Here is a 19,087-nt window from a genome sequence, read left to right on the forward strand (position 1 = left end):
TGCTTTCCCCCTCCGGCTGAGCCTCTCCGGGGAACCTGATCAAGTTGGTGGTAGCGCAAGTCCACTTAAAGGTCATCCACTCACCCTGGAGGTTCACGGGCTGTGCTATGGGCCGCAAGGGGACATCAGCGGTTTCTAGCGTCTCCCACGGCCTCTCACATTCAAGGCGGCTACACACCCGTCCGGGTGGTCGTGGTGGAGGGGAGTCTATGTCGACAAGCAGGAGTTCCTCGGCCGCCCGGGCCGGGTCAATGGCGCCATCCGCCTCCGCGGTATCTCCGGCGTCAGCCTCCTTCTCCACAGATTGCGGTATCAGCGCTTGGGGATGACGTGGCCCCTCACTGGCAGCGGCTTTGCGCCGACACAGACTCCGGAGTTGACGGCATAGCTCTTCCACTTCCGCCCCGAGGATTTCCTGGTCCTCGCAGCCTAGTGAGAGTTTGCTCGGCTCCCATTGGCTGGGACTGGTGCGGGCCTTCTCCCCCTCTTCCGGGCGACCTCTGCTCGTCATGTTGCCAATCCGGCTCTGTCTCGCGTCGTCCAGGGCTTCTGGCTTTTCCCCGTCCGGAGGGTGGTTCCTTTTCCTGCCACCGTCCCAGACTAGGAGGCGGACCTTCCTCGTTGATAGGCATATCTCCCGAACATAGTAGTACCTGTGAGGGGCTGGCTCAACCTTCGCGGCATTCTTCCAAGCTACTCCAACGACGACACGCCCCACTCTTCCCGCACGCCACATGGTGCCGCAATGGTGGCAGTTTTGGCGGGAACTTTTGGCGGCAAGTGGCAATCCACAGTCTTTGTGACAAATCACGGTTTAAGCTCAGTTCAATCACAGTTCCAAGGCACACATGACCTGATTCTTCAGGCTTAAGTAGATCCTGTTCGTGACGCCAAGTTTGGAGGGCCCCCAGACGTAGGGCCACGGGGTACTCGGTACCGGGCTTCTCTGTCTCAGTTCTGGGGTTGTCACGGTGGCTAGACCCGGTCCGTGACCCTGCTAAGGGGCGTCCAATGAAAGGTGTGGGTGGTGATGCGTGGTGCAGTTCGCGGTGAATAACGAGGACCCAGGGTTGCAGTCTCTTTACCTCTTTACTGAAGGCTTCAAGGTCCTCAATCCAGAGTACGGTTAACAGGGCTGTGAGATCGGCCAGTCCAATGGCACCTCCAGAGTTCCCTTTGCAGGTGGAAATCTGTGCCTACCTTCTAGCGCCTGTGTGTTGTAGTACTTCCCTGCTGAGCACCACAGGATAGTCCTCACAACTGTTGTGTCTGTTTCTGATGTTCCCTCACAACTGATTCTGATGTTCTTCTCCGTCCCCCAGATGATATGGATAGGACGCACCCGTATGACGGGAAGGCCTGGAGTTCTTCCAGGACCCTAGTGTCGCCCCTCTCCCACAGTTGCCCCCTATGTCTTCTTAGGTGATTTTGATGAGACAGCCAACCTAAAATCAACTGTCCTGCCTCTGTTTGAAGTATTACTTGGAGCCTAATACTTCCTCGGCGTTCTGGCCACCGGCTACGCGCCTCAATAGGATGTTGCCTCGATCTTACAGAACAACTCCTATTGGTATTATCTCCTTGTTGCTGCGATCTCGTTTCTCACTGCTTCACAATAAACCTCGCTTCTTGTCCTTTCTTGAGATACCGCCGCGATGTAGTGCAGGCGCGGTTCCTTAACGTTCTTTTCTGTTCGCTGGGCCTCTGTCAGGATCCCACCCCTGACAGGGACCCCCCCTGAATCTTCCCCTGCAACACCCTCTGCTACAGGATGTTGCTTGGTTCCAACCCAGTCAGCTTCTCTCTAACTTCCTATCTAACCCCCAGTTTTACCAGATTCTGAGGAGTGGCCTAATACATAGCACCCTTAGCTCCCCCTGGAGGCCAGACTGTGAAGTGTATTGGTGCCTGTGATACCTGGTCAGGTGAACTCCTTCAGTGCCATCAGACGTACCATCACTCCCCTTAGCGGCGGAGCATCAGTACTGCAACGACCAGGACTCTGGGGCGCTGCACTTGCACCTCTTCTGATTAGTTGACCCTGTGATGTTATTACGTTATGGCGCGATGAATACAAGAAATCGCGTAGGCCTACTAATCAGAAAAAGCACCGCAGCTGCTGCAGGTAGTAAGAGGTTTGAAGTTCTATGGTCCTACGAATCTTTTCACTCAACTCTACCCCATACACATCAGATAGTTGTCCATTTCTCGTAATATCAGGGTGTTTGACTGACTTCAACCTCATGTGAATGATCCTGCATGGCTAGTCGACATGCAATAGATGTGCTTTTTGTTAGGATCCACTGGCGATAAAGTGATTGGAGTGATTCTATCTCGGGACTTCCAGCAATCTACTGTAACTTGATGACTTCCAGCAACTACCTGTAATCTCTGGAGGAACCCAGAGATATCCTCCAGCAATAAACTGTAATCTCTGGAGGAACCCAGAGATGACTTCCAGCAACTAGCAGTAATCTCTGGAGGAACCCAGAGATGTCCTCCAGCAATAAGCTGTAATCTCTGGAGGAACACAGAGATGAATTCTAACAATCAGCTGTAATCTCTGCAAGAACCCAATTACTCATGTTCAAATCTGTGTGCATGGAACGTACATGGTGCCATAAATTGTTCTTACAGTATCTATGGAGTGACAGCACTTAGTGTGTCGCTATATAGTGAAAATTTACTTCACCAATATTTTCATAATCTGATATGTGATGGAATATTTCACGATTATTTTGATGGACTGTGTTTTGACCAGAACCTGACCTGAACAGCAATGGAGCAACCTACCTATCTTTTAGGTTGTCTTTCCTGCCGTATCACATTTTTAGACCCCTGGATAAAATCCAGTGCTTTCTTCAATGGAGCAAATATTCATTTTATGAGAGCCACTGTGATCATAGCACTAGTTTGCCTTACACGTGGTGGCACAATACATCATGGGATGTGATGTAGGTACTTGGCCAACCATATAGTATAATGTAGCAAATGTAGGAAGAGAATATTTCCTAAGAATAAAGTTATGGCTACAAAATTCCATATCCAATCGAGAGAAGCTAAGGTTTCTTTTCTCTCTGTCTTCTTATTCTTTCTTTCTCTCCCCTCCCCCCTCTCTCTCTCTCTTTGTCTTGTCATTACCCCATTTTACTTGACTGATGATAGATAGGCTTTAAATATTTTTACTCACAGGCTTCACGCTTGCATCCCTGAGCATTTCAGTCCTTTTAAGTGCTCCAGTAAAGAATAAAGAAGAAGTTGCCTTGTAATTGCATCTTAGGAAAAAAACATTGGTAGCAAACTTAACATCTCTGGGGATTTTATACCTGCAGATGAAACAGAAGCTCAGAATAAACCATTAAAGCAACAACTGGATATCTTTGTAGTTTTGACATAAACTGTGTTCTTAATGATCTGGTTTAAGAAGCTAAAAATAACGTGCCTATAATTTGTCCATAATCTAGCCTGTTTGAACAACCTCTTTGCTTCTCGAAAGTCCTCAAGAACAACCATTATTGACAACCTGCTCAGTCCTTGCTTCCCCACATTGAACATCCACATGAAGTCAGTAAACCATTCACTACTTTCAGTGGACTTGTTGGAACTTCCAGAATGACAGCTGTTCTTTTCAGCTCATCTACACCCTAGCCATAAACAGTTTGAAAATAATGTCATCCTCTAATACCTGAATGTGCACCAAACAGGGCCAACATTTAAAGAGACCTCTCTAAATCACAAGACCATTGAGGTTGTAGACACTAACAAATAAGTCTTGGTTGTAGAACTTTTTTGAATTTTTGAAAAGTGTAGCTGCCACCATTATTAAACTAATCTTTTTATTGTCCAGGTGGCCGTGAAAGTTATTGACAAGAAGAAAGCCAAGAAGGACACTTATGTTACCAAGAATTTGCGTCGAGAAGGTCAGATTCAGCAGATGATTCGACACCCCAACATTACGCAGCTGCTCGACATTCTGGAGACGGAGAACAGTTATTATTTGGTTATGGAGCTTTGTTGTGGAGGAAACCTCATGCATAAAATTTATGAGCAAAAAAGACTGGAAGAGCATGAGGCAAGAAAATACATCCGGCAGCTGATTCAAGCTGTTGAACATCTGCATCGCGCTGGAGTTGTTCACAGGTGAATACAAGTTTTGATGACATCCATGTTGTATTTTTGTTCCCAACAGTAAAGTAACTGAGGTTGGAGATTAAAGAGTTAATGTTGCCATATTGTAGGTTTAGCCAGTTTGTGTACCATTGTATGGCTTTACCATTATAGGCCTTTAGCACATATCAGTCTAGGTTTCGATGAATTTAAAATGGCTTCTCTCATTTATCATGTTAATTAAATTACATAAAGGCAGTGTTGTACCACCAATGGTGGCAGATCATGCAGATGCTATGGTGCTCGAAAACTGGTTGTTCTGGTTTTGAACAACCCTACCCTCTTTCTGGCACCCACCAACATCCACTGTTTATGCATGGCAGAAGATGGAAGGACCACTAGCTGAGCCCACTCAATACCTAGCCAGAGCCTGCTCTTTTTCACAGAATGCAGCCAATGGAGTTAGGTCTGATTGTACCAGCTTAACCCCTTAGATGTCATGGTAGACAGCCACCAAGGCATCTAAGTGGTTAGACAGAAGAAAGGGCCATTGTCAACCCCAATGGGTTCCTGCCATGTGGTCCGATTCAAATCTTTGCTGCGAAGTCCACAACCCCAGATTTTTATGCTATGTATGACCTTGCTCAAAGGCAACCTGATAGGATAATTTCATGAAATGTTTTAATTTTAAAAATGTTAATGAAAGTTGCATGGCTATATGTATCATAGAACATCAATGAAAATTCTACCTGTCTTGTAGTAATCTGATGTATTAACACTACAAAATCAAGCTCTGAAGGCACATGCAAAGTATCCAGAATGTGCCAGGAAGGCTTATTGGGCGCAGATTTTTCTATGGTCTAGAAAATGATAGTCATATACAGTAAGATAGACAACATACCAAGGGTAATATTGTCAGATCTCTGTTTTACTAGAAACAAAACTGTCTTGGTTCTTTTAGATTTAAAGGGGCTGTACAGGATTTGAAAAAATAGCTGTATTTTTTTTTTTTTCAAAATCTGTTCCATCCCAAGCACCCTGTACCGATGTGTCAGTGTTTCAAGGGAAAAGAAATCTCTGAATTTAGGACTTGGTGATACTAACAGTATAGTTTTATAGGAAATTATTCCCACTCTCCATAGAAATAGACACTTGTACCAAGTAATTTATTCTAAAGTCACCGCAAAATGCCATTGCCTTCTGCTGGAGATTTGTGGCCTACCAGTGGATACTCTGCTTCTCCAGTGGGCCAGTCTTAAGGACCAGAAACACTTAAGTTTAAACTTGATAAAAATGAACAATTTTAACCAAATGACCGGTCATCGGGTAAAAACCTAAGAACGAGCGATCATTTTAGCCAACTAGTAAGACAGTCATAGTTTGAAATGAAGTCGGCTGTGTTTGATTTTTTTCTTTTTGTCCGAAAGGAAGACGAAAGATCTCTAGTTCAAAGGAAGATCCATCTTTCTTTGAAACAATAAACCCAGAAAGATAATTAGTACATTGTCTGGTATAATTGAGCATGTATGGTCAGGTTGGGTGACTAAATGTTTATGCATTCGTTGGCATTACCAGTGTTCACTCGTTAAGTTGAAATCATTTACTGCCATCAACTAAAATCTGATGTGTGCCGGAGTCTTTGACCTAAATATGAAGTTGATTTGTGCCTGTAGATTACATTATTACATGGTAGCCATAGCTTTGCAATTCTGTTAATTACAGGTCAGAACGTCTCCATTAACAGTATTAGTAGTTAAGACATGAAGGTCAGAAGATTTACGTGATGACTGCTGGTGGATTGACAGCTTTACTCGCCATTAAAACTCAGCTCTATTTATAGCTGGACACAAAGGAAGATAATTGCTCTTGTTTATGCCATCATTTACCATGATAAAAGGAGATTACATCCAGAAAACAGGCCATTTATTTACGACAGCACTATTAAACATGGCACAGGACTATTTCAGTTGTCGGAAGCGTTTGCTGGCTCCACCGTGTAGAATTCTCTGAATGAATGAGTCACCCGTATTGTTAGCGGAAAGATCACAACTTTGTGTGAAGTTTCCATTATTCATAAATTTTCGGCTGGAAGAAATATATGAAAGACGGGAGGGATATAAATACAATGGGAGAGCAGTCACGACAAGACAAGGATTTACCTGGCTCCTTTGTGTGGAGGATAGAAGTTATAAATAGGTGACACAGACGGGGTTTTGTGACATTATATTCTGGGGGGACAGGAAAGGCGGCGCTCCTTCTCAACGAATCTCTGAATTCAAAAGGAGCCGTAGAAAGGAACGTTCATGGACCGCAATTTGCTGAGCCGCTTTCTATTTTACCAAATAGCTTAACTCTCTAAAATAAGAACTGCCAGTAAATGCACCTCCTTCAGTCGTCCTTTTGTGAAAAATCATATCAAAGTGTGTGTTTCAAAAGCCTTCTTACTCCCATCAAAGTTTTTTTTTCCTTTTAATATATTGCAATCTTAATATTACATAGCACTGTGCACTTACAATTGCTCATTTTGCCTTTCTACCCAGCTAATTCTTCTTTTTTCCAATGATTAAGAACTGACGAGCTGAATCCTTCTAAGCTCTATGTGGAAACAGGAGGTCAATTTTCCCTGCATGAGTCATGGGTCACTGCAAAAGTCTATAGCATGGGGAGGAGCAGAGTAGCTGGGTCAGAAGTTGAAGAGGGGAATGATAAATGCAGGGACAAGAGACTTATCTGGGACAAGAGAATTGTCTGGGTAGAAAGGCAAAATGAACAATTGTAAGTACACAGTGCTATATAATATGGTGACTACAATATATTAAGAGGATAAAAACTTTGGTGAAAGTGCTTCTTTAAAAGGAATGTGTCATCAGAAAATGAGCTCTTGTTTCAATCAAATTTTTTGTATTATATGCCCTTTTTAAACATTCTTGGCAATATTTTTTTTTTTCATATCATGATCTTTATTAAAAAAAAACAAAATGAGTCATCTTGCAATTTTTACACTAGCCTGTCAGACTATTTTAGACTGATAGTTCCTGTACTTTCATAAACAGTTTCCAGCAGTTTCCTTATGAAAGGCAGGGTTATAATGAAGGATAACACCTCTTCACACAGCTAATAACATAGGATCCACCAATCACAATAGCCAATGTCACAACTGATGGCTCTCCCTCCATTCACAATGGTATTTTCACACGCTCATTAGATGCTTCAGTAGAACAGATAGGATCAGACGCTGTTCACTGCTGTTAATATACATGTGAATTTCCTGATACAACAGGAAGTTATAGTTTAAAGAAAGCCCCAGTGGTCGGTGTGAAAATTGCAAGCTCTCCAGTTTAATAAAAAAAATTGTGATATGGAAACAAGAAAAAAGCAAAAATTCATTTAACACAAAAACTTGATTTAAATAGTTCATTTCCTGATGATAAAACCCATTTTTTTAGGGGAAGCTAAGGGTGTATCCTGAGAAGAGAACCCCAGTTGGTTCAAGGTTAAACACTCTGATGTGAGGGATCAAGAATTTTAGGGAAGAGGTAATTTATTTATTATTTTTTTTAAATTTTTGCTATGCTGTCCAGACATTAGCAATCTAAGGGGGCACTTTCACATTCATGCCCTAGAATAAAGTCTTATATCGCTACCCACCTCCACTGAAAGTGAACAGCGCTCGTCGGCCGCTTGTGCTGCAGAGGAGAAGCTTCTGCAATCAGACAGTAATTGCGCAGAATAGAATGCATTTGTCAGTTCCTATTACTTGTGATGCTGCCTGTGGGCTGCAGATCATCACGTGTGCGGGGCTTACGTGCCCCTGTGTCTCCTCGCTCTACAAAACCATCTTTTATTCATACACCATCAAGATTGCACTTTTTTTTTTTCTCCCTTTCCTCGTATTTATGGATTTACTTTTATATTTATTCCATACATATCTTGGGTACAAGAATTTGCAATTAGGCAATTTATAGTTTTACTACGGAAAATGTCTGATAGATGCAACCCCCAGTCGAGAGACAGTGAAAATGCTTGATCCCAAGGTAGCCGTGTCCATGCAGCAAAATAGTGGAAAGACGACAGATACTTTGTGCTTCAATTTCTCACTCATTTATAAAACCTCTGCTTGCTGACAGTGAATGGTTGCATTATCTTTTATATTCCGAGAACTATACTGTGACGGCTAAGAGTTTTCTATACTGTATTCAGGGCTAGACGAATCAGCTCTTGTCCTAATAGATGGTGCCATGTGTCACAATGGAGTCCTGGCTATGTTCACGTGTCCAGTATTCAGACATTTCTTAATTATAGTGATTTTTTTTTTATTTAGAAAAACTGTCACTGCTTCCCCATCCAGTATTTCTAGACTCTGCTATGTCATTCTAGGCAGGTTTTCCTTCTATAAGGGAATGCTCAAATTAATTAAGATGGATCCTCAAATCTTTCTTTTTGGAGGACCCAGCAATACGTGAATTGTTCTATTGATTTTAATGGGCACCGTGTAATGCTTCATTTCTCCTGTGGTGGCGCTGCAGAGGAATAGAACACTTGCTGATCTGATCCAAAGCAGACAATCCAGTGATCTCGCACTTTCCCTGAGGGATATCAGGACTGGCTGCCGTGATGATGGCCAACTATCTCTCCCTTGACCTCCAGAACAATTTCTGCCTTGATAATAATGACTTGTAATCTGACATTAACCCCTGCATGATCCCTGATTCCCAGGACTCTGGACACTCATTAATTGTTGGTTTTCCCTGCAGAGACTTGAAGATTGAAAATTTGTTACTAGACGAGAACAACGACATCAAGCTCATCGGTATGTACATTGTTTTCTAACGAGTCTCCCGTTAACATTGTATTCCTTCGTTTACTCTCGATCTGTCCAAGCAGAGATTGCAGGTTGCCTCAATGGAGCCTCTGTTCCTATTGTTTTCCTTTTCCTCCCCGTCCTGCCAAACTTCTCTGCTGACTGCAGTATGCTGCGCCCCGTAATTAATATGCCGAATGAAGGATGCGGCTGACACATTATTACTTGGGATCATTTTTTTTTCTAGAAATTGTTGAATCGTTCCAAATGAAAAGAGCTTCAGAAATCCATTTTATAGTAAAAGTCAATTTATCCAGAATCGAATTATCCAGAATGACCCATAATCCAGCTCTTGACATGAGTTCCATATACCTTTCTGAGCGGTCAATAATCTGGAGTATCTGCAGAGACGTAACTACGATAGGTGCGGGGGGAAATAGGTGCGGGGGGCTGCAATTGCACCCGGGACCTGGAGCTTAAGGGGCCTAAAAAGTCCCTGTGGCCTTTATGAAAAGACCAATACTATGGAAAAAATTGGGGGCCCCAATGGAGCTTTTGCATGGGGGCCCATGATCTTCAAGTTACGCCACTGAGCATCTGGCATTCCGCCAATAACCAGATTTCAAGCAATTCTATTGTAAAAGTAAGACAAATTTCAAGAACAAAGTGGCCAAAAATACAACTTTTTTTGTATATTTTTTTTCTTGAAGTTCCTCTTACTTGCCTACTAAAAAAAAACTTCCTTAACATTGGCTTTTGGAGGGCACCACTGGAAAATGTACATGGTATACAATAACATTCAAGTAACCGATTATTGTAGGAAAAAATATGTAAAATTAAGAATTTTTGGAACATCTTGCAACATTTTGACCAAATAAATTTGGGATATCAAAGATATTGAGAATTCAAGGATAAATTAGAGCTACAGATAATGTCATCCTCTACTTTATAGTTATAGAGTATGGATGGAAAAAATAGACATAATTTGCTTCCATCTTTACCCCTGTTTATTTGTATATGTGTCATTGTAGATTTTGGATTGAGCAACTGTGCTGGGATCCTGGGCTACACAGACCCATTCAGTACTCAGTGTGGAAGTCCTGCCTATGCTGCGCCAGAACTCTTGGCAAGGAAGAAATACGGACCCAAGGTGGATGTCTGGTCAATGTAGGTATTTTTTATTTTTATTATTATTATAATTTAAGCAAAGTTTGGAATACAATTAGATTCTTCCGATGAAATTTCGTTTTTTTTGTGTTTATTGGTTTTGTATTTATGTAGCAACTAAAGTTGGTACAAAGTCTTTGCATACCTTAAATGGTACTTTGCTGCCCCTGAGACATGATAAGGAGACCTGCCGTACAACATTACCATTTCTGACTCCCCTCTTAACACATACATTGGAATGTAGATAAACAGACCTTTGCCGGAGCGGTTGACCTTTTTCTGGTATTGATGACCTTCACCAGAAGTTAGCTTTCCATTACTGCATGCAAAGCTCGATGATGTTAATGAGCTACCAGCCGTCCAGCTCCAGCTGCCCCAGGAATGACAACAAGCAATAACACAAAATGTCTGCTTTGTTTTTTTGTGGTTTGCTGTTTGAGGAGAGAACATATAAAACAGAGGCACACATGGCCACCAAACGGGGGACTGGTTGTACTGTGACTGTTGCCACCAGGTAATTAGACCCCTTTCCGCGTGATAACTTGTTGATCGGTGGGTATCTGATTTCTGACAGGCACCAATCAGCAAATCAGGGAACTTTTATCCTTGTTACAAAATTGTGCCGTATGTTGGACACCCAACCACTGTCCCATTTATTATTCTCTATGGGACTGCTGAAAAGAGCTGAGTGCAGCGCTCAACAGCCCAATAGGAAATGAGTGGAGCATGTGCACTGACACTCCAAGTATCCTGTTCTGCTAATCGGTTGGACTCCCACCGATCAACAAGTTATCACCTATCCTGTCGAAAGATGATTACCATACTTGTTTTCTCCGGACAACCCCGTCAACATTATACTTTGCTATCATTTAAAAATGTGTGGCCAATTTTAACCATAAAGCTTTGACATCTTGACGTGAATACACCTCAATAACATTCACACATTCTATTAACAATTCATCCTATACCAAGAAACTCCCATTTTAAGTTTATAGCTCCTATCAGACCTACATGTCTCCATGGCAACAGACTACAAACAAATGCTATGTAGTCTGGTCCCACAGTTACTCTTCCTTCTTTTATTCATTTACCTTTTTGATAACCTATAACATGGATGTTATGAAGAAGTGGGTAAAAGATGAAATTGAGTAGAAGTGCAGGATCAGACGACATACTTTGTCGTCTGTCACTATTAATGCAGCTTTTTGTATACAGCTCCGATGCTAACCTATGTGTGACCATTTTCTCATTAATTCAGTCTTGAGATACATTGTTTTTGTGCACAGAGGCCAAAGTTATAATTACATATTAGCATTTATTTCAAACCGTTTCTGCCATTTTAGCATTAGTGCCAAAGTTGACTCATAAATGATGTGTACATAGTTTACCTCTCTACCCAGTACTCACCGGTCTTGCACCATTTTTGTTTTTCAAGTGGCGTTAACATGTACGCCATGCTGACGGGAACGCTGCCATTCACCGTGGAACCATTTAGCTTGCGAGCTTTGTATCAGAAGATGGTGGACAAAGCCATGAATCCATTGCCCTCAAACCTCTCCTCCGGTAAGTAGTCACCGAATCTCCAAGGCGACTCATAGCACCGCGAAGCCCTTACAAGTTGCTTCTCACTTTCTGTGGCTAAAGATGGCTTTTCAGGCCAATCGCTATAACATTTTTCCATTACTGCAAGAAGGGAAAAAAATAGTCTGTATCAAATCAGGTATGTTGGGTAAAAATGCCCGCAGTGCCTATTCTGTAAAGCTGCTAGATATCGAGCCAAGACTTTGGGGTGGATTTTCAAATTAACACTCTGCCTGCATGTATAGAAAGTTTCTGAATGTTATGCTATGTTATGTTATCGGTTTGTAATTCATGTTCCATAGCCAAAAATGACAAAAAAAAATATTATTTTTTTTAAGAAAAGGAATTACTTCACTTATTTTATTCAACACTTTGGAATAAGCCTTTGTAGATCAAAAATTAAAACCATGTTTTGCATGTTAAAGGGGGTGTCTCATTCCAGACAGCTCTTATTAGAGATGAGGTGGTGGTGATTAGCTGATTGCTACAGTCCGGCATCTGTCAACTATTCATTTTCACTGCATTGTCAACTACAGGAAAAATGTACCTTTACATCTAGCCATTTAAAGGGGAATTGTCATCAGGTCAAAAGTGGCCAGTTTTTGCTCTTATTTTACAGTCCGATCCCCTAAACAAATCCTTTTTTTTTTTTTTTTTTTAATTTGCCCTACGTGTACAGAGATATGGGCTTTTATATTTGGTGCTAATTGTTATGGCCTTTACTAAAGGGGCGTGGCTTACATGATTCTCTGGGGGAGTGTCTTTAGGCTGCTTTCCACACTTGCCAAATAAGCACCTCCATAAAAATGGGCACTAAATATAAATGCCCATATCTCTGTAACCATATGTCGGATTAAAAAAAACAAAAAGGGCAATACTCAGTGGAGCAGCAAGAATAAATTAAAAGGAAAAACCGACAACTTTTGAGCTGATGACTTGTCACCTTTAAATGAAAAGCAGTCGATGTAACTTGTCAGTGGAACGGTTCTACTTCTTGTCCTGAGTTAAGTACCACATCTCTGATCTAATAGGGCACACGGAAAAGGAACTGCTGAGATGAGACAACACCTTTAAATACATTTTAAAAGACCTTTGGAATGGCAAGTTTTTTTCAATGATGGAGCATACCCTCCTAATTATGTCTTATTAAAGTTTCTACAGTGACTAGAAAATAATCTGTAGGATCATTCAATTCTAGGAAGTAGATGTTATATTTCTGGAGTAGCTCGTGTAACATAATTTTTTGTTTTTCAGCTGCTGTTAATTTCCTTCGGTCCCTGCTGGAACCAGATCCATTAAAAAGACCAAACATCCAGCAAGCACTGGCGAATCGATGGCTAAATGACAACTATCATGGAAAAGTAGTTCACACATACCCAAACAGGTAGATTCATCAAATTGTAAATTGAAATGGATCTAAAATTCTGTGCTTGTAGATTTTCTGACTATATCCATGAGAAAACAGAATGTTGTAAGAGCCTAAGTAACCCTTTGATGCAACATTATCCGAAAAAAAAAAAATACGGTATATAAAAAAAATCACTGACTACTACAAAAAAGAAAATTAATCCAGCGGTAGGAATATTATGGATGACATATAAGAGATTTACCAAGTATCTGTCTGTTAGGGACATCAAGGCTGAAGTACTTTGTAGTTTTTTCCTGTCTATATTTTTGAAGCCCCTGATATATGGCATTTGAGGTGTCTGGCATCCGCTTATCTTCCCGACATGGCTCTATGGGCAAGTAGATCTAGATCGATCCTAGTTTGTAAATTGTTTCATATAATTGGAACTGGAAGGACGTGAGGTTCATGAATTGCTGTGGTGTAATCTAAAACTAGGCACATCTGCACAATCGATCCAACGTTCAACATCTCGCTGGATAAAGAGGCAAATCGGGAAAAGGCTAATTTCGCAAGCAATCATTAGAAACTCTTCTAAACACTTGAAATCTTTGGACGTACGGAAAACTTCAATTATGTCATGAGTGGACTGTGGCTGCTGATAAAGCAGAAGTCAGCTCAACTATTTGTGCATCATATCTAAAGATGATCCTGTCGATTTACCACCGGTCCTACATATAAATCTGTAATATCCACAAGAAACTGAAAGGAACAAGATACAGATTAGATTAGACATTACAAAAAAACTTTTTTCAGTGAGGGTGATCAATGAGTGGAACAGGTTGCCACGAGAAGGTGTAAGTTCTCCTTCAATGGAAGTCTTCAAACAGAGGCTGGACAGACATCTGTCTGAGATGGTGAGATGGTTTAGTGAATCCTGCATTGAGCAAGAGGTTAGACATGATGAACCTGGAGGTCTATCATTCCATGATTCTAAGAGGGACTGATATATCATACTATCGGTTCTGGAACATATGTAGTAGAGTGATTGCCAAGGTCAAGAATTCCTAATCATTCAATGTATTTGGGACCTTACAACTCTACCCCCAATAGATGATGTCAGGTGGGGAGGGAAGAAGGTTTCGGTTATTGTAATTTCAACCACTGATACTTTTGTTGGATGGGAAGATAAACTGATGACATAGGAGTCCAGTGGTGGCTCTCTCATACAGAACTTGAGAGCACTTGGTCAGGCCGAGCTTTCCTGTGAACGGGAGAGTCTGGACGGAGAGAGCTGTCAGGAGAGAGGGAGCTGTCAGTTGGGAGAAGGAGAGGGAAGAGAGAGCTGTCTAATGGCCAGCTGACAACTCCAAATGTGTTCACACCTTACTAGTGGGAAATATAACAGCTCCTGTGTCTTCAGACAATAGTCAAAACCTCCACCCGATTCATTACTGTCATCAGCAGATCTGGTAATTCTATTTACATGCAAACAAGGCTGTAACAATAAGCAATGGCTAATTCTACAAAGGTTTCCTTCAGCACAGCATGTTTACACTGTGTGTAATGGGGAAAGTCAGGGGCGAGTCTGCTACTCCTATAATTGTGGCTCAAATGGGATTAGCAGAAGCCCTTAATGCCTCAAAGATTTTTTTTTCCAGTGAAAGCAATGTTTTATAATATTGAACCTTATTAAAGACTTAGGACCCGTCCAGTGCCATTTATAAATCAATTAATAGCAACAGTTACATTCATTAATTTTTGATGGAGTGATAACTGGGCTTCACTGAAAGTACTGCAAAGCATTTACTCCTAAAACCAAGATCCCAGCAGTGAATTAAAGAGCATGCGCCATATTTATCGAAGCTCTAAGGGTGCGTTTACACTTGCCAACTAGTGGCGTTCAACAATCGGCTATATGTTTGCTGATCGGTGGTCACTTAATGGCCTGTTTAGGAAGGCTGACCTCTCTTCCCATGTGCACAGAGCAATCTGTCATGGATCAATCGGTGCCCATAGACTGTCACTGTTCTCTGCAGCACACATCCGGTTTACACAGGACAAAGTGCTGCCAAGAACGATGGTTCAGTATTAAAACATTACAACCCAATAGGTCTAGACTGGAATTAACCAGCCGACCAAAAGAAGAGAACCAAAATACGCTTAAAATATCACATTTATTGGTAATTATTAAAAATGATAAAAGACATAATACATCATAACACAGAAATACCCATAGAGGGGACCAAGTAAACCACCCCCCAAAAATAAATAAATACATAATGGCTCCCTACAATGTAGACTTACACGGACCTGGTGCCTAAAAAAACAATATATATACATATATACACATATATATGGTGTATAACAATATTGCGCGTTTCGCCCTTGGCTTCTTCCGAAATGCACGTCGGGGCGAGAGGGGACAGCTTGACCACCCATAACTCTGCCGTCTACCATTTGATGTACTTATGGCTCCTCAGCAAGATGTAATATAATGTATACCTGATGTGCAATATTGTTATACAGGGTTTACATCAAGGAATGTTATTATTCAAGGATGCCATAGGCACTGGTTTATTACACTAATATATAATACCCTGTTTGACTGATTACAAGTGCAATATAGCTTTATGCAATACGGTGTTTTTTTAGGCACCAGGTCCGTGCAAGTCTACATTGTAGGGAGCCATTATGTATTTATTTAATTCATTATTTTTTAGTTACCAACAAATGTGATATTTTAAGTGTATTTTGGTTCTCTTCTTTTGGTCGGCTGGTTAATTCCAGTCTAGACCTATTGGGTTGTTATGGTAATTTGAAGTGCCAAATTTGTTTACCATAGGACATTTTTGTGGTGTAAGTATTAACCCTTCACTTGCCAAATTAAAATTTTTACAAGTACAGATTTTTTAGAAAAGGGCGTCCCAATATTCAATTAAAAATGACAATGACATGATTTCCTATTTTGAAAACATTCATTTTACAAACACAACACAAAAAAATTGGACCTAATTATAAAAATTATAAAATCTTAGTTGCTAGAAGCTAAAGATTAGGCGTCTCAAAAAAAGGACATTGGTAGATAATGGGTTAAAACATTGAAGGAGGTCCCGAGCAAGGGGGATCTCCTCTCCATGTGCCCTATTAGGACTTTAGGAAAAGGGTTTTGGTCTTCTGGCCACGTTTTATTAGAAGAGGACATTATTTACAGGGGATTTAGCAATTTGGAAATTTTCTTTAACATGGGCAACCCATGCAAAGTCCAGTATGGAGAAGTGCTGAATAACACACCTGGTACCCCTTAGGAAAACATCTGCTTCTTAAGGAGATTATTAGCCTAATGAGGGAGCAGTAGGTCATGAGAAGTCCTACAAACCCCCTGAGGCAGTTAACGAGGAGACATCATTACCAGTCAGGTCTCCTGTTAAAAGAGGCCATGCTTCAGACCACTACCACATGAGGGTCCCTTTAATTATTCAGTGGTCTTATGGCTGCATATGCTGGGCGCTGGAGGGTGTTTTCACAAGGATCACATCTTATCAAATGTGTCATCTGGAGAGAGCGACTGGCCGGCTGGATGCATTGGGTCCTTGGGTTAAAACCTGCCTAGGGCACCATCTACATGGGTGTTCTCTTTCAGAGTTTCAATATATTCCATATATTCAAACACACTAATAAATAAATTAATTATATAATTAATTAATCTGGGTGGGTGTTCCACTGAATTCAATATTCGATGAGCAGTCTGCCCATTCTCAACCCTCTTTGGCTAAGTTCAAATTTCCAGTATTAATCAGAACAGATCTAGCAGCAATCTGTTAACAAAAAAGTTGTGTCAGACATAACTTTTTTTTGCCCGGCTAAAAAAAAAAAATGATTTCAACTGGATCTATATTTTTAAGACTGAGTCTATGGAAAACGGATCCACTAAATAGCCATCTGGTTCTCAGCTATTTGAAAAGGATCCGTTCTTTGCTTACAGGATCCGTTTCAAATGGAAGAAAAACTGATTGCTATTTAATCGATCCGTTTCCATAGGCTCAATGTTAAAAGATCAGATCCAGTTGAAATCATTTTTTTTTAGCCAGACAAAAAAATTGTGTCTGCACAACTTTTTTGTTAGCTGATTCCTGCTGGATCCGCTGTGACTGGACATGTGAACATAGCCTTAGGGTATAGTCACCTTGGGGTTTGGACGTGGAATTTGAAGTTAATGCTCTTCAAACTTCACATCAAAAAGCATTCCAAAATAACTTTGAATACTCTTTGGAGTAGATTTTTAAGCGGATCTGCTTCAAAATCAGCATTAAAAACTTATTGTACACTCCTTATGGATACAACCTTAGAGAGCGTATTCAGACGTTATGTTCATATTCTGGTTTTCTCCACTAGATTAGATCAATTTTGCAAAATACATGCAACTGTATAATAACTACAACATATGAATTTAACCTGGGAAAAAAAAATTGGCTAATGTATGGCCGGTTAACCATAACAGCATCATGACTCCATCTATATTCATTTGGCATAAGCTCTACTGTGCAAAATATATTCATCACAGTTTTGCAGGTTTTTTTTAGCGATTAGGTAAAATTGCATTAATGAACAATTGTAGCACAAATACTAAATAACCTCCTGAAAAACATTAGGATAAAGGTACCGTTACACTAAACGACTTACCAACGATCACGACCAGCGATGCGATCGTTGGTAAGTCGTTGTGTGGTCGCTGGGGAGCTGTCACACAGACAGCTCTCTCCAGCGACCAACGATCAGGGGAACGACTTCGGCATTGTTGAAACTGTCTTCAACGATGCCGAAGTCCCCCTGCAGCACCCGGGTAACCAGGGTAAACATCGGGTTACTAAGCGCAGGGCCGCGCTTAGTAACCCGATATTTACCCTAGTTACCATTGTAAAAGTTAAAAAAAAACACTACATACTCACCTTCTGATGTCTGTCACGTCCCCCACCGGCGGCTTCCCTGCACTGAATGTGTCAGCGCCGGCCGGCCGTAAAGCAGAGCACAGCGGCCCTGCGCTTAGTAACCCGATATTTACCCTGGTTACAAGTGAACACATCGCTGGATCGGTGTCACACACACCGATCCAGCGATGACAGCGGGTGATCAGCGACGAAATAAAGTTCTGGACTTCTAGCTCCGACCAGCGATATCACAGCGGGATCCAGATCGCTGCTGCGTGTCAAACACAACGAGATCGCTATCCAGGACGCTGCAACGTCACGGATCGTCGTCGTTCTCGCTGCAAAGTCGCTTAGTGTGAAGGTACCTTAAGGCTAGAAGGATCAACCAGGTCATGGCCGCAAAACCACACCGAAAAATTAAATGCTGCTGTTGGGTGAATGTTTTGTAGCAGGACAGCTGCTTATTTTACAGTTGTAGCTGTTGCTTGATTTTTGGAGGAATAATGACTTTTCCAACTCCAAAATTAGGTAATTTTTGTTAAATACTTATCAAACACCATCACTTAAATCCGTTTTGCTTTGCTGCTGTTTGTCATGGCTCCACTACAGTCCTGACTCGGCCACTTCGTCTGGCCTTACCCTTCAAAAACCAGCATGTGTAAATATATACTGAGCTGATCATTGACCTGCTGCTTTCGCTGGCCAAAATTCCGGCCAACTTTTATTGTGCCGACTTCCAAAATATTGAAGGAATAGCAAAATAAGTAAGGGTAATACATGAACCAAGGCTAACATATAGTCACAACCGTTGAAAATATTGACATCTACCAACAAAAACTGTTAATTCTATAGCCAGCTTCATAAATTCATCCTAGGGGCATCCACTAATGACCAGTGTCTTTCTACCCTCCAGGATCCATCTTGAAGACTTGAGTCAGAGCGTGATCCGTCACATGTCGGAGAAGCTCGGTTATAAGCACAGTGATGTCATCAACGTCATCCTCTCCAATCGCGCGTGTCATACCCTTGCTGTTTACTTCCTGCTGAACCGGAAATTGGAGCGCTACTTGATCACTATGAGGGTAAGCTTGACTTTCTATCTGTCGCCATGTTTTAAGGGAGGGCAGGGGGTTTCTCTCAAGGAGATTGGGGATTACA

The 19,087-nt window shown here is 41.4% G+C and overlaps 1 protein-coding gene across 1 annotated transcript in view; it reads left to right on the forward strand.

The window, feature by feature from the left end:
• Window positions 1–19,087, forward strand: part of HUNK (hormonally up-regulated Neu-associated kinase) — a 78,984-nt gene that overhangs the window by 49,103 nt on the left and 10,794 nt on the right. The window contains exons 3-8 of the mRNA XM_077293975.1: window positions 3,848–4,140; window positions 8,862–8,917; window positions 9,940–10,075; window positions 11,511–11,638; window positions 12,911–13,040; window positions 18,843–19,011. Coding sequence (XP_077150090.1) covers window positions 3,848–4,140; window positions 8,862–8,917; window positions 9,940–10,075; window positions 11,511–11,638; window positions 12,911–13,040; window positions 18,843–19,011 — 912 coding nt within the window. The remainder of the gene's footprint in view (window positions 1–3,847; window positions 4,141–8,861; window positions 8,918–9,939; window positions 10,076–11,510; window positions 11,639–12,910; window positions 13,041–18,842; window positions 19,012–19,087) is intronic.

This window comes from Ranitomeya variabilis, chromosome 3, assembly GCF_051348905.1.
Source record: "Ranitomeya variabilis isolate aRanVar5 chromosome 3, aRanVar5.hap1, whole genome shotgun sequence".
In the NCBI taxonomy this organism is placed as follows: domain Eukaryota; kingdom Metazoa; phylum Chordata; class Amphibia; order Anura; family Dendrobatidae; genus Ranitomeya; species Ranitomeya variabilis.